General features: G+C 44.6%; 1 protein-coding gene across 1 annotated transcript in view; it reads right to left on the bottom strand.

The window, feature by feature from the left end:
• dnah10 (dynein axonemal heavy chain 10) overlaps window positions 1-14,877 on the bottom strand; it is a 50,615-nt gene that overhangs the window by 21,696 nt on the left and 14,042 nt on the right. The window contains exons 24-53 of the mRNA XM_018749152.1: window positions 14,094-14,305; window positions 13,794-13,950; window positions 13,462-13,695; window positions 13,094-13,216; window positions 12,407-12,640; window positions 11,215-11,438; window positions 10,529-10,798; window positions 9,888-10,071; window positions 9,658-9,792; window positions 7,861-8,013; window positions 7,505-7,693; window positions 7,268-7,414; window positions 6,962-7,153; window positions 6,597-6,715; window positions 6,310-6,468; window positions 5,712-5,847; window positions 5,305-5,427; window positions 5,012-5,143; window positions 4,677-4,893; window positions 3,957-4,076; window positions 3,709-3,854; window positions 2,940-3,092; window positions 2,564-2,824; window positions 2,283-2,455; window positions 2,028-2,121; window positions 1,756-1,923; window positions 1,417-1,605; window positions 1,115-1,286; window positions 701-904; window positions 281-361 (exon numbers count right to left, since the gene is read on the bottom strand). Of these exons, the coding sequence (XP_018604668.1) occupies window positions 281-361; window positions 701-904; window positions 1,115-1,286; window positions 1,417-1,605; window positions 1,756-1,923; window positions 2,028-2,121; window positions 2,283-2,455; window positions 2,564-2,824; window positions 2,940-3,092; window positions 3,709-3,854; window positions 3,957-4,076; window positions 4,677-4,893; window positions 5,012-5,143; window positions 5,305-5,427; window positions 5,712-5,847; window positions 6,310-6,468; window positions 6,597-6,715; window positions 6,962-7,153; window positions 7,268-7,414; window positions 7,505-7,693; window positions 7,861-8,013; window positions 9,658-9,792; window positions 9,888-10,071; window positions 10,529-10,798; window positions 11,215-11,438; window positions 12,407-12,640; window positions 13,094-13,216; window positions 13,462-13,695; window positions 13,794-13,950; window positions 14,094-14,305 (5,101 nt within the window). The remainder of the gene's footprint in view (window positions 1-280; window positions 362-700; window positions 905-1,114; window positions 1,287-1,416; window positions 1,606-1,755; window positions 1,924-2,027; window positions 2,122-2,282; window positions 2,456-2,563; window positions 2,825-2,939; window positions 3,093-3,708; window positions 3,855-3,956; window positions 4,077-4,676; window positions 4,894-5,011; window positions 5,144-5,304; window positions 5,428-5,711; window positions 5,848-6,309; window positions 6,469-6,596; window positions 6,716-6,961; window positions 7,154-7,267; window positions 7,415-7,504; window positions 7,694-7,860; window positions 8,014-9,657; window positions 9,793-9,887; window positions 10,072-10,528; window positions 10,799-11,214; window positions 11,439-12,406; window positions 12,641-13,093; window positions 13,217-13,461; window positions 13,696-13,793; window positions 13,951-14,093; window positions 14,306-14,877) is intronic.

Genomic DNA, 14,877 nt, shown 5'->3' on the forward strand with positions numbered 1-14,877 from the left:
ACGGGGTCGCGGGGAACCGGAGCCTACCCGGTAACACAGGGCGTAAGGCTGGAGGGGGAGGGGACACACCCAGGACGGGATGCCAGTCCGTCGCAAGGCACCCCAAGCGGGACTCGAACCCCAGACCCACCGGAGAGCAGGACTGTGGGCCAACCCACTGCGCCAAAGCCCCCCATCCAATTCAACCAGTTCAACCAAAAGTATTTAAAACTAAACTGACCTTAAATTATGTATTGACTAATGATACAAATAATAGCCTTTGAATGATGTCCAGGCTTACCTAGGAAGGACTGGGCCACAGCTTGCAGTGCTTGAGGAGGCCAGGGCAGAAACCAGTCAATTCCTGTGTTGTTCACAAGCCCTAGAAAACAAAACACACACACCAGTGACTTTTCACTAAAAGCACCAAAATATGGAAGGACATGGGGGACAAAGAGACAATTGGCAAAGTCTGGATGCAATTTTGCACCAGGTACATTGGAGGGTCCAACCTTCTTTGACCAAAGGCCGCAGTAATCACTATGAACTGGTTTGAGGGCTGTATGTGTAAAAATTACAGTAAGTGACATACTGAACTTTAAATGTCAAAATAGAAAAATTAGCATAGAGCCACAGCAACATAGCGAAAAACGAAAACAACACAGTGGTTCAAGAATGTACCAATGCTGTTATATAATGATGCCACTCCACCCTACAGTACCTGGGAAATTTCTGCAACGGGTCCTCAAGGTGTCTCCCACTGGGGACATACCCAGAACAATATGGAGGTTGTTGGCACTCTTGTTGACAAAGTACTGCCAAATGCTCTCCTTGGATGGGCCAGCGCCATTTTTTGTGGCCTCATCACGGAGCTGACCAAGTATGGACTCTTTTTCTTCATCAGGGAAAAGAGCAGGCACCATACCTGCGATGCAGAGAGCCAAACTGTGCCTGAACATTGAACACTGGAAGGCTATACAGGGCACATTTTGCTCAGTTGGCTGTCATAGGGTCCAATGGCCTTAACATCTAATATAGCTGCATTAAGTCCAGAAAACTGGCCTTTCCCACATTGATAAGGACTAGACTCAGGATGGAAAGAGTCTTGTACATTCTAGGTTGGTCCTATTGTTACCTGAGGTGAGCATGTTGTTAATAAGTTCCAGGAATCCCTCTTCTGCCACATGAGCATCTGTGAAGAGAAACACCATCTTCTTGTTCTCAATGCCCAGCTTGAGGTAGAGGGTTTTCAAGTCTTCACGGAAATTCGTTTCACAGTAACCTCTGCTCAGCACAATTTCATACACCTGACCAAAAAACAACATGTTACCAAAAGCCAAAGCACCATGAAAAATACCAGTGTAGACACAGCATCAAATACATATAATTTTGTTCTGTTGCGATTCTGCAGTATTGTGCAACTTTGTGGCACATCACCTCGCAGCCGGCAGCGAAGGCCGAGAGCTTGGTAAGGGACTGCTTTCCCGATCCTCCAACCCCCACCAGCAGGGCGTGGCCACGGTTCATGCGGATGATGCGATGCACACGAGTCAGGTGTTCTAGAGCATCGTCAAACAGAACCAAGTTCATGCGAGTCTTGTTCTCATTGTATTCTTCAAGGATTTCCTACACATACAACATGCAGGAGACATTAATTACACGAGTGAGTCCAGTAAGAATGTGTCACACTTACCATTTCCATGCAAAGGTTTGGTTTTTTTATATACTGCTACTGGGTCCCAGTATGGACTAGGAACAAGTGGTGTGTATAGAAACCTGGAACAAGGCTTTGGAGGCTTCATAGTCCTGGATGTCCTCATAGACCGAAGGTTCAGACTCATTGAGGGCTGTCCTATAGTCTCCAAACAAGATGGGATCTCTCATTGCAGACTCCAGTTCATCCTTGAAGTACTGTTCTATCAGGCTTCTAATGTGGCCCTGGACCTGAGATAATAACCGTGCTACAGTCACATGTCAAGAAGGACATAAAGCCTTTGAGCTGCAGCAGGTGTGGAAACTCAGGACAGTAGGATGAAAACTAGATGTACCAGCGCTTTGTCAATTTCATCAACGAGTCTGTCATGGAACACTCGAAGACATTCATTCCTCCATACCCGTACAAACTGGCCGACGGTGAGGAACCTGGTATGATGAAACAAGTAAAAAAAAAAAAATGAAAGTAAGATGACAACACTTTTGGGCAGCTAAAAGAAGGAAACACTGAATGTGTTACCACTGAATGTCTTAAGCGGAGGAAGATGGATGGATGGATGGATGGATGGATGGATGGATGGATGTCTTACCGTTCACCACTGGTCAACGTCAGGCCATTGTAAACCCTGGATAGGTCCCTCAGGTTGAAGATGTAGTGGAATTTGGAGGGTGTTGGAGGCAGGTCTTTAACAATGTTTTTGTATAGCTCCAGCGTGCAAAAAGTCAACTTCTCACACATCTTTTGTATGCACTCCTCAAATGCCTGCATGAAAAAACAAGCAGGTGTTCATATTATAATTCACACTTCTACTTACATTATTGGAAAGTTACAAAGTTGTAGTTCCACCAAAGTTATTCTACAGGGTCTCACTTTGGTGTGGCCCTTCAGGATGGAGGTGTAAATCAGATGAAGGGACTCTTCCTCGGGAAAGGGGATATTGAAGACACTGAAGAGGGAGATGAAGCGTGGGTCAACTTCATTGCGTCCCCCTCCAGCCTTTCCCATGGCAGCAATGAAGCCCAGGTCCTTCAAGATCTTGTAGTTAAGTTCCTTGCCACGGTCATACATTCCTCCTCGATCCAGCAACAGTTTGAGTAGGGCTATGGGCTGCTGGGTTCCATACTCATCCACCTGTTGAACCACACACACACATGTAGTGGGCTGATATAATGTTAGGAAAATGTAGGGGAGAAAAGATCAAAGAATGGTTTACTGAAAGAAGTTATAAGAATAGTGAAAAGTTCACCCTTGGCATGTTGAGGTCATCCATAAAGACCAGAAGCCTCTTGCCCATAGGAGGTCCATATGTTTCCTTGGTCCTCTTCTCAACATTGGCCTCAAGGTTCCTCTGAAGGTCCATTGATGTGGTCCGTGAGGAGAAGTTGATCGTTAGTACCATCTGAAAAGACATTTTAAAATGGCTGCTAAAAATAATTATAAACAGCATTCGGAAGAAACAAATATAAATATTGACTGACTGAAACCGCTTGTGCTAAGCGGGGTCGCGGCAAGCCAGAGCCTAACCTGGCAACACAGGGTGCAAGGCTGGGGGGTGGGTGGGACACCAGTCCATCACAAGGCACCCCAAGCGGGACTCAAACTCTGGGCGTGCCACACAGTGGGCACCAGTCAAACACGCAGCGCCACCACACCCCCCTCTATCCCCAATACACACACACACACACACACACACACATTTTCAGAACCGCTTGTCCCATACGGGGTGACGGGAAACCGGAGCCTACCCGGTAACACAGGGCGTAAGGCTGGAGGGGGAGGGGACACACCCAGGACGGGACGCCAGTCCGTCACAAGGCACCCCAAGCGGGACTCGAACCCCAGACCCACTGGAGAGCAGGAGTGTGGTTCAACCCACTGCGCCACCGCACCCCCTCTCTATCCCCAATACTGTATATTAAATGATACAAAAAATCAAAAACTCTCCTAGACCACAGAATAGAGATCATTGTCTTGAACCTTTTCGTCCTACTCCCTCAGAGTAAAAGTCTACTCACAGTTGTTTCTGTGTTGAGGTTCTTCAGGAAGTTCTGCGTGGTGGCTGTTTTCGAAGTACCTGACTCACCCACCATTACCACTGGCCTCTTTACCTTCACCATCTGCTCCAGCAGCCAGCTGGTACGTGTGGTGTCCACGGTGGGGACTAACAATGGGTGGGAAAACAGGACATTTGAACTGTGAAAAACAGTAATATCTATTCTCACCAAGGAGGACACAGATGATCAAAAGACACATTATACTTTACCAAGTATGTCAATGAACTTGACTTCAGGGTTGTAGATATACTTGGAAACCTGTGAACTCCAGGGTACCCACTTCTTTAAATTTCCATCGAAATGGAAATCATACAAAGTAGGAAGGTAACCTAAAAGAGACCATTTAAATTTAAACAGGTCAAATGTACATTTACATTTACATTTATTCATTTAAGAGATGCTTTTCTCCAAAGCAATGTACATCTCAAAGAAAATACAATTTGTACGTTACTTTAGCAGAATGAGAGACATAGTTTCAGACACGTGATTCTTAAGCAAATTTAGCTTGTTTCTTTCCACCATATGAATTAATGCTCATCACATGAGTAGCTGCATAAAACTCAGAACAGACGATTTCTGATCACCTTCCTACTATTTTTTTTTTTGTTTTCTTTTCTAAAGGTACACAAACATTTACTTACAATACAGGAGTAGTGGCTGTGTAAAGGCTTTTCTGGGCATGATCATAAAGTCATGGTGCATGAACATTTACACCTTACATGAGCTTAATAGATCAATGTATATGTAAAAACTATCAAAAGACAATAAGCAGTGCAAATATTTTGACAACTGTGACACATGCTAAATTATAGACCTATACACACTGAGAAACACTGCAATACCCAGCTTGATAAACAGAACAGACTTTGGATAGTTAGAGTAGGAGATCTTTTCTAATTGAGGAAGTTCATTATCTTCTTCAAGCTTACCAGGCAGTTCCCCAGGTCCAGCCAACTCCTTCTCATTGTGGACCATAGAGAAGTTGGACAGTCTCTTAATAAACTCATCAAACTTCTGTCTCCCATGATCAAGCAAGGTACCCCCCAGAGAGCAGTACAAGGCTTCTAGGAAGTAGCATTCCAGTACGCCCGTGCCCACCTCCCTTGTCTCCAGCAGGGCATCCAGCATCATGGACAGTTGCATCACCTGTATGCCAGAGGACACATGGCTCACAGAATTCCTTGCCCTTCTGGAGAACCATTCTTTAGCGGTTCTACAAAGTTATTTTGTGTTTCATCATAGTGTGCAACGCTTTTTGACCCACCATATTCAAGTCTGTCTGAGGGACAACAGTCTTCAGCTTCTCACCCTGCTTGCCATCCACAATTCCATCCACAATCATGTCAATAATGCTGGGCACATACTTCTGGAACAACCTGCTCAACTCTGGCTGTTCCTGCCAAAAAAATTCAAAAAGACCATTTAGACAACGACAATGTAAAAGAATGCACCCATCAAGGTTAAGTTCAAAACACACCCAAGACGACAAAAGTTAAAGAATAAAAGTACGAATTTTGAAATTCCCCCAGAGAACATTTAGAAAAAACTGGGTCTCACGTTGAGAGGCCTGTTGTTGACCCACTTCTGCCAGTAAGGACTATAACGCAAGTTTTTTGGATCAACAAACACCATCCCGCAGCGGGAGACTGTGGCAGGTGAGGCATACTGAAGGTCTCCCACCTAGAAGAAGATATCAGTCACAGTTATTAACAGTGTTTGGCATCTGTTCCTCGTGTTGTGGATTCTCTGCATATTCATATCTCCTTTGCCAGTTTGTTTACTGAATAATCAAATGACCCTTTTCAGCTTCATTTACGGTGAAGAGGGGTGTGTATTAAATTACATGCAGGGTGTACCCTAACCGGCCAAGTATCCAGAGTTTTCTGAATAGACTCTGAACCCCCAAGACCCAGACTGGGACAAGTGATTACTGATAATGAGTGAATGAGTATGTTGCTCAGCACCTCAAACAAGAGTGCGCAGTGGCTCTGGAGACGGATCCGCTCCCCGTTGGCCAACGTCAGCAGCTTGTTGTCATCCATCACTGAGTTCATGTTTTCCACCCAGAGAGCATCTACATCCCCGTCAAACAGGATGTACCTATAGGATTGTGCAGGTAGCAGCTTTAAATACACACACACACACACACACACACACAGAGTCCGAAACTGCTTGTCGCAAGCAGGGTCATAGCAAACCGGAGCCTAACCCAGCAACATGGGGTGCAAGGGTGGAGAGGGAGGGGACACACTCAGGACAGGACACCAGTTGTTCAGCGAAAACATTAAAAGTAATTTCTTTGTACTTTTGGCAGTTAAAGGTTCAAGATAATTTAGAAATTGCAGATTTTTGTTTTTATTGCTTTTTAGACAATATCCCAGCTTTTCCAGAAATGGGGTTTGTACATGTTAATAGTATTACAATTCTGATTTTTTAAAAATACAGACCTTTTCATGCATTGCACTTAAAAGTGTAATAAATGCAATGTGCATGTGCAGTAACCTGAGAATCATTTATTATTTTCAGTGAATTTATTCTGTTAGGACTGATAAGTTAATTTACCTTCGTTCTTTTTTGTCAGTGGGTTTGTTGATGTCCCGGAAAATGTTTGACAGGATGCCATCAGTCCAGTCCCTCGTAATAGGATCTAGAATTCCATACAGCTCTATCACACTCATTGCCTTGGGGTTCAAGGGATACAGTTTGGTGACCAATCCCAACCTGTGTAACAAAACGGTAACTCTTACACAATCACAAATGGACATCCAAAGCATCATTGGTATGGAGTGACAACATGAACAAAGACATGTGTAAAAAGGACATTATCATGAGAAGCTAACAGTGATTACTTGGTTTGGGCCTGGCAAAGGGTGCTGATAACCACAGACTTTCCTCCTCCTGTGGGTCCCACGATCATTGTGGTGTGTCTGGTCATCATGGTCTCATACATCTGCACCACTTTGTCAACCTGTGAGCAGAACAAAACCCCGCCCTATGCCTAAAACTCAAAAAAATGACACTATTTTGAAGGCGATTCATGTACCTTATGGAGCTGTTCTGGATTGAGTTACACAAACAACTTTCGGAAGGAAAAAAGGATCTTTCATTAAAATCAGCGAATGTGGCAGTGAAGCTTGATTGGATTATATTACACTCGGGCTCAGGTCAACTGGTCGATCAGATGCAGTAAATGCAGGAAGACACCTCAGGTCACCTGATTGGGGAGCAAGATGAACCTATTCTCCTGCAGCGTCTGCTCCACTGCATCGTTGAAGCTGGGGTAACGTACGCGCGGACAGTCCAAACCCGGGAACAGATCTGAGATAAGGCCCAGGAAGAGGGGCACATCCTCAAACACAAACTTTGGGAGGTTCATGTCCCGTAAGGCACGCATCAGCACGACATCCTGTGATGACAGCACATAATGTTAGTCCAGGAACAACATACAGCACATGGTGCCACACACATCATATTTTGTGTACAAAAGCTCCGTCATGACAAAGTACATGATGAGTAATACCTCATTCAGTTCGGGGGAACCTCTCTTTAGCTCTCCAGCCATCACAAGCACTGACTTCAGAGCTCGCAGACCAAAGTCATAGTGGAATTGCTTGGAGAGCTGTTCCCGAGCCAACTTGTACAGTACTGTCATCTTCTTAGCCAGAATCTGAGGAGGGAGGTATGGCTGGTCTCACCGATTCTGGCACTTCCACAGGCAGAAACATATATCTTAGTGTTTGTGTGTGACGAGTGTTACCTTAGCCATGAGGAAGCCCTCTGAGAAGAGCATGATCTCACAGATCTGCTGCAGATCAGGAACAATGACCACCACAGGGCGGAACAGGGCCTTCACTGATTCTGGGAGTTCTGTGCGACCCGCATAACCTGGGTTCATAGTGATAAAGATCCCCATTCTGCTGTCCAGCGTAATCTCCTGACCCTCAAACTGACAGCCAAATGCAAAGAAAAACAAAAATGAGTGTTATCTATTAACACAGGTCGATTATTTGGTTGTGAATATGCCTAGTATAAAATTCAGAGATCGCAAGTATCCATAAACGTTTCCACTCAACATCAGTTGAGGTGTAATGAAGTGTTTTTCACGATGCTCACAAGAAACCTCTCAAGATGCAGGATGAGTGCATTGCGGATGGTCTGAATCTGAGAGGAGATGACAGACAGGACAGAGGCATCGATTCGGTTGAACTCGTCGAAGCAACCCCACGCTCCGCACTGGGCCAGCCCTGAAAAGATCTTCCCCACAGCCTGGAGAGATCAAGACAATGAACAAGGAGTCATCCACAACCTGAGAAATTTCAACGGAGGCCCTTTACCACTTTTCACAAAGTTCATTCTCACACAATTAAAAACATGTGGCTCAGTCTCACAAACTTCAGACCAAACAAGACGAGGAAACTGAGATGAGAATCCTTAGCATTATTGACAACGGTGGTGGTGGCCGAGATGATTTAGCAAACATTTCGGTAGCATCACGTTAGGCCCTTTAATGCCTTTCATATTTTGATGAAAAGATGAAGGGTAATGATGGACTGGTGTCTTGTCTAGGACGTACTCTTCCAGCTTTGTGCCCAGTTTAAGAAAACAGTTATTAAAAACTTTATGCATTCAATTATAGATGATTTAAATCCAGATGCTTCATGGTGATGAGATTATTGAAAAATGTGATAATGTATTGTAAGGACCCGCGTTACTATGAGTTTGGGTGGGAAACGGGTCTATTACAAATAGTTAGATTATGGGAAAAATGTAATAAAGTGTTCAACCACTGGGCGGACTTACGGGGAAAATAAGGGTGTGACCGTGTTTGCCAGAAGAAGAAAGAGAAGGAAGCCTGGGTGCTGACCAGGCTGGGAAGGCTAGCTTGAGGCATAGGTCCTTGTGTAAAAGAGGTCCTTGGATTGAGACCATTATTTCCCTGTGTGCTGGTGTTCTAAGAAAATGTTTGTCATGAACACTGTACAACAAGAGGCAGCCGGTTACACGAGCTACGTGGTGGACTCAGCATGCGGCGAGCCACCAGGGGCGTGAGCGGCAGAGAAGTCAGGTACTCCACTGAAAGGTGACTGAGCAGCGAGAGGTGCGGAGCTGGGACAGTGCGGAGCGGCGGCGGGGAGTCGACCCGACAGTCCCGCGAAGGCCGGTCAGCTGCAGGGAGCACAAGGCGGTCGGCGAAAACCACGTTGGCGCCACCAGGCCCGCTTACATGTGGGTGAAAGCGTTGTGCTGAGACAAGGCCGGGCGGACAAGGGACGAGGATGGCCACCTCGCCCCCGGGGCACACCACAATGGCAGGCTACATCGACTGTCCCTGCCCCAACAACCAGCACTGAGTGTCCGGGACCTGCACTCCCAACCAGAGGCAAGTTTGAGACAGTGCCGGACAGTGGGACATTTCTGGGCCAGGTAGCAGGGAGGATGCTGCTATTTTTTTTTTTTTTGACAGGGGGCAATGTAACGACACGCTTTACCGTGACTTTGGGTGGGAAACGGGTCTATTGCAAATAGTTGTAATGAAGTAATAAAGTGTTCAACCGCTGGGGGCACTTACGGGGAAAATAAGGGGGTGACCATGTTTGCCAGGAGGAGAAAGAGAAGAATGCCTGGGTGGGGCTAATCAGGCTGGGAAGGATGGCTTGAGGTGCAGTGCATCCTTCTTCGCCTCATCTGAACCCAGAGCACTGCGCACCACAATATATTTTAAAATGAATATTTATGTATAAAAATATGAAAGGTCATAATATATATATTTTGTTTTCCAAAATAAACTTGAACACCAGTAGCTTGTTTAAGGCTACTTAACTGAAATCCCCAAATATATTATTTATTGCTGGTTTGTGACACTGACCCATGTGGTTTCTGCTTGGAAAATCAAGAGAGAGGCTCACGCACCATGTAGTCCATGCCTTCTCCACAGTTGGTGACCACACACAGCAAGCCCAGGGCCTTGGCCAGATCTTTAGTAGACTCAGTCTTGCCTGTGCCCGCAGGGCCTGCTGGAGCTCCACCCAGGAACATGGACAGCGCCTAAGTGAAGCGTGACAGTGAGACTATCCATGAAGACATTTTTCCAAAGGAAGATAAGCGGTGACAATGAAACAGACAAATTCGGGGAGCATCACCTGTGTGAGAGTCAGGTAGATCCTGTCTGTCAGAGGGGTGATAACCAGGCGGCCATTGAGTCCCATGTACTCGTATCCGTAGGAGAAGGTTGCGCTGCACTGGCGCACAAACAGGTCATCTGGCTCCCGGTCCCAGTAGAAACGCAGCTGGCTCTCCCATTCAAACTCACGAACATCCATAATACTAGCGTGTGAATGAGAATGAGAATGAGAATGAGTTTTGTTGGCCAAGTGTGCTGACACACACAAGGAATTTGCTGTGGTTCTTGATGCTTCCTGTATTTACAGACAAACAACTGGCACAGAATAACAGAATAAACAAATAACATATTTACAGAGTATACAAACATGAGAGTATAAATAGTAGTATAAATACAAAAAAGTAAATAAATGAGAAGTAAATTACAAAAATGATGAGATATTGTTGCAAGTGGTGGGATAATGTTGCATAGAAAGGTCAAGGACAGTAAAATGAACTGCTTGACCGACTGAGGTCCTGTGCTGGCTGTACCAAATCATTCTTTCAGCACAATCAATGTTACAGCAGTAATGAAAACACATCAAACAAAAAGCAGTCATCTTTTCTCATGCACTCGGCTGCAAAGATTAATGAGCCATAGGATAAGCATAGCATCGCTCACCTGTCCCTGACAAAGCTGTCCACAATATCCCTGGCATGGACATCGATGATGAGGACTGTGTTGATTTTGCGCCGGTCATTCTTCATCATCGGCAGGGTGATGCGCTTCACAAGATCATCGATCTGCTGATGCATCTTTTTGGCGTAGTTTTTCAGTGCCTGCTTCTCACCCTTTTGCACCTTGTTGAACACGTCCTCCACTTCCCAAGTCCACCACACCTGGTTGCCAGCCAGGACCACCATACCCTGATACAGCAGCATCCAGTCCACCCTGATGGGAGGAAACAGCAATAACTGCACCCTTGTGCAAAGATAGCCAAGTCTTTACCAACATCATCCAGACTGAAACCCAGCTTTGGTCAGGTTCCCTTCCCAAGAAAACAAATGAAATGTGACGCATATGATGAGTTCTACTTCACTGTCCGAACAGGACAAACCACTGGAAGCAAAAACCTGTGTCTTTAAGTATATCTTTGGAATTCTTGCAGTGAAATGTCTGCTTATTTGCAGATTTTTCATTGTTTTACCCTTTCTGAAAGTAGAAAAAACAGGAAAATCTTTATAAGGTATGTTATGACATACTTTACCTACGTAGCTGAATTTTTTAATTTCACTTTCCAAAAGCCCATAGAACCACAGGGTATATTTCACAATGATATGAGCACCACAGAACTAGGAAAAACACACCTGCTGCGGTCTTCGCAGTAGCGGAAGATGGCCTCCTTGGTAATGAGCCGGTTGGTCCTCCTCATCTCCAAGAGCACCCCAGTCATCCAGTCCTCCACCCGGCCCTCAGCCGGCACAGGCTGCTTGAAGTCCATCACCTCTCCCTCTGCAGACACCATGGCTGCTGCGATCGTCTCCCCATTTGCCCCGTCTTTGAAGCGCAAGGAAGCTATGTTGTCGTACATCTGGACAAGAAAAGGGTATCACTGTATCAGAGGTTGATGTAGAGGTGCCTCCAGAATGTGAGTAAACAAGTCTAGAATGCAAAGTGAGAAGCTCACTCTGGATTTTGTAGTAGAGAATCAATAATCGAGCCATGATATTTCATATGAAAAGCAACTACCATAATCGTTGTGAACCATATTGTAGGGCTGTGAGAATTTGCTTTTAAATGCATTATATAAAACAAAGATTAGAATTATTAGAACACAACCTAATGAGGCAATTATAGTATTGCAATTATTGTAATCATTTGTGTTGCTCCAAACCCCTCAAAAGCTAGCTCTTCATAGCTTAACTATGTAAAATATAATTTCCAATAAATGAATAGTAAATCAAATCACGCAGTCATGCATAATGACGTCACCTTTTAAGGGAATTGTAAGGGTTTAATCACTTTGAGTTTTAAACTGACAGGTAAGGCTTTCCTTCACCTTTTTAGCTTCTAGTACTTTGTATAAAACTTTTGCATTATGACACATGATAGTTTACCACTATGATAAAGCAATGCAGGATTTCTGAGAGTTATTTGCGAGCTGGTAGATGACTACAAGACAATGCAGCAGGAGCAGCCACACTATGGAGGAGGGAAGGCTACTCAGCATCACCTAAGATTATATTTTAAATATGATTTTTGTACTCATAACGTGTTCCTTCAAAATATGAGTTTACAGCTCATTATGCAGATTTTACGGTAGAAATTACCCATGCTCATACATCTGACTTCTCATAGTGTGAGTAGTCATTGAGAGGGAAGCCTGGAAGTATTTAATCTGATTGTTGTCATGTGACTCCATGTGAAATCAGTGCCATTAGATTCCATTCTTAACTTAAATCCTTATGAAATTAAAAAAAAATAAAAGAAAAAACTCTTCCTAAGGATGATTCAGGTGGTGGTTCAGCATCCTCTTCAAGTAACTCCAAACACGCTCACCTTGATCATGTGCTCTTGAACACAACCTGGGTCACTGCTGCCCAGTATACTGAGGAGCTCATCATCAGAGATGAAGAAGAAGCGAGGGAATGCGTTCCGCTTGGAGTCCAGGTAGTCATTCAGGCTCTTCTGACAGCGCTCCAGCCCCTCGCTCAGGTCCTGCAGTTCTGATAGCCGATTGGGCACCAGGCAGCACCTTTTAATACCTGGGTCCTTCATTGTTTCCATCATTATCTGTGGCCCAGAAAATACAGACATTATTATGGATTCATTTTACAGCAAACACCACTGTGATAAACACCTGTTTCACTAATAAATTGCCAAAATAGCTTAGACACAGCTCTAACAAATTCAGATTATTAAGCTGATGTAATACATGTAATAAAACAGAACTTCTCCAAAATTATATACTGAATCATTTAGAATTAATTTATATTAATTTATGTTTTTTATATGTAAAGATCAGAGGAGGTGTGTTGGCACGTGTGGGGGTCTGGGGTTCAAGCCCTGCTTGGGGTGCCTTGCAACAGACTGGTGTCTTGTCCTTGGTGTGTCCCCTCCCCTTCAGCAGTGTACCCTGTGTTGCTGGGTAGGCTCTGGCTCACTGTGACCCTGCTTGGGGCGTGCGCATGTGCTCGTATTATTAGTGTGAGCTAAAAGCAGTCTTTAAGATGCAACAACTCCAACCTTTTTGAACATTTTGTCAATGTTGTCAAACTTCCTCGCCTCTTCAGGCAGCTGAGAACGGATGTCTCCACCGATGAAGATGCTCTCTAGATACATCCACTTACGTTGCACAATCATCCATACCTGGATGATCATACACACAAACAAACACACACAGTTAAGCATTTTGAAAAGAAAGAAAAACAAAAAAACTCTAAAAATGGTGGTAATTGTGATAATGGCAAATATGCAAATACTATTGGCCCGTACATCGTTAGTGTTTACCTCAAGGTAATTTGGCGTTAGTAACAGATATTAATAGAGACAGCAATAGTAAGATCTAACAAGGACATAAATCAGTGAATATATGAAGCTCAAAGAATACTAACCTCAATAACCTCACTGATGAGGGACAGATTCCTCTCCCACTGCTGTACGCTGACCAGGAAGGGCCCAACAAAGCGGCTTCCCACCATGCTCTGCAGATTCATTGCATTGTCATCTAGGCTCTGAAGGATGTCATCTACAGCCCCAAGTATGAGGCCCCGCTCTTGAGTGCCTTTGAAATAGCGCTGCACACTGAACTTCATGTTCTCCCAGGTGTCCACCACTTCCTTCACACCCTGTTGAGACACAAGCACACAAGCATCAAAAAGATCTAAAAGAATTGTGTGGAATGTTAAACATGAAGCAACACAAAAAGTATTAATTATAGCCAGACCTTTTCAATACTCAGTTCCTTGACAGCAGAATTCACTATGTCACTGATCACATTGCCATACTTATGCAGCTCCATGGCAAACATGTTCTCCAGGGTGAAGGTGTCAGGGTTCATCTCAAAACTGGTGCCTGTTCGCTGCATTAGTTCTCTCCAGTGTCTGGCCACATAAGGATTTTAATTTGCACAATGTCAATTTCTGCAAAACTTGCAATGCTTTTCTAGATTGTGTGACAACAAAAACCGGTCTAACTGGGACATGGCCAAATTAATCATTGAATTTGATTAAATGTATCTCCTGACCTGTCCCTCAAAGCCTCATTCTTCAGGTCCAAAAGGAGGGGAAGAGAGTCCTTGAATTCCTTCATGCGGCCCTCCAGGAAAAAAGCTTGCGGTAGGGCCCGCACATCTTTGGGCAGCTTTCGGAGGCTTTTGATGAAGCCTTCAATGCCCTCTTGAAGAAGCTGGATGTTTAAATTGGCCCAAAGTGTCTGGGACCATTCCGCCTTGGCTGCCTAGGAGAAACAAACCCAGTTTCATTTCATGTAAATCTCTTCGCAGAATGAACTCACCCACACAGAAAAAGTTAGATTTTACATCTCACAGAAGCCCTTATCGGTGATGTGACCAATGTAGACACAGGTTTAATACTAACAAATACGAGGGATGTAGCAAAAGCATTGAAATGAGAACTACATTAACTACTCTGTAGTACTGTACATCTGCGTACCTGCACTTGTTCAGCTTTTCGTAGCTATTGCATATCATACACTTAACAAATACTCACAAACAAAACATATGTACACACACACACACACATTTTCAGAACCGCTTGTCCCTTACGGGGTCACGGGGAACCGGAGCCTACCCGGCAACACAGGGCGTAAGGCCGGAGGGGGAAGGGGACACACCCAGGACGGGACGCCAGTCCGTCGCAAGGCACCCCAAGCGGGACTCGAACCCCAGACCCACCGAAGAGCAGGATTGCGGTCCAACCCACTGCGCCACCGCATCCCCCAAAACATATGTAACATCACTCAATTTTTATGTATGAGGTTCAGCCAATGTTTATGCATTATTTCAAACT

This window comes from Scleropages formosus, chromosome 19 (assembly GCF_900964775.1).
Source record: "Scleropages formosus chromosome 19, fSclFor1.1, whole genome shotgun sequence".
Taxonomy (NCBI): Eukaryota; Metazoa; Chordata; class Actinopteri; order Osteoglossiformes; family Osteoglossidae; genus Scleropages; species Scleropages formosus.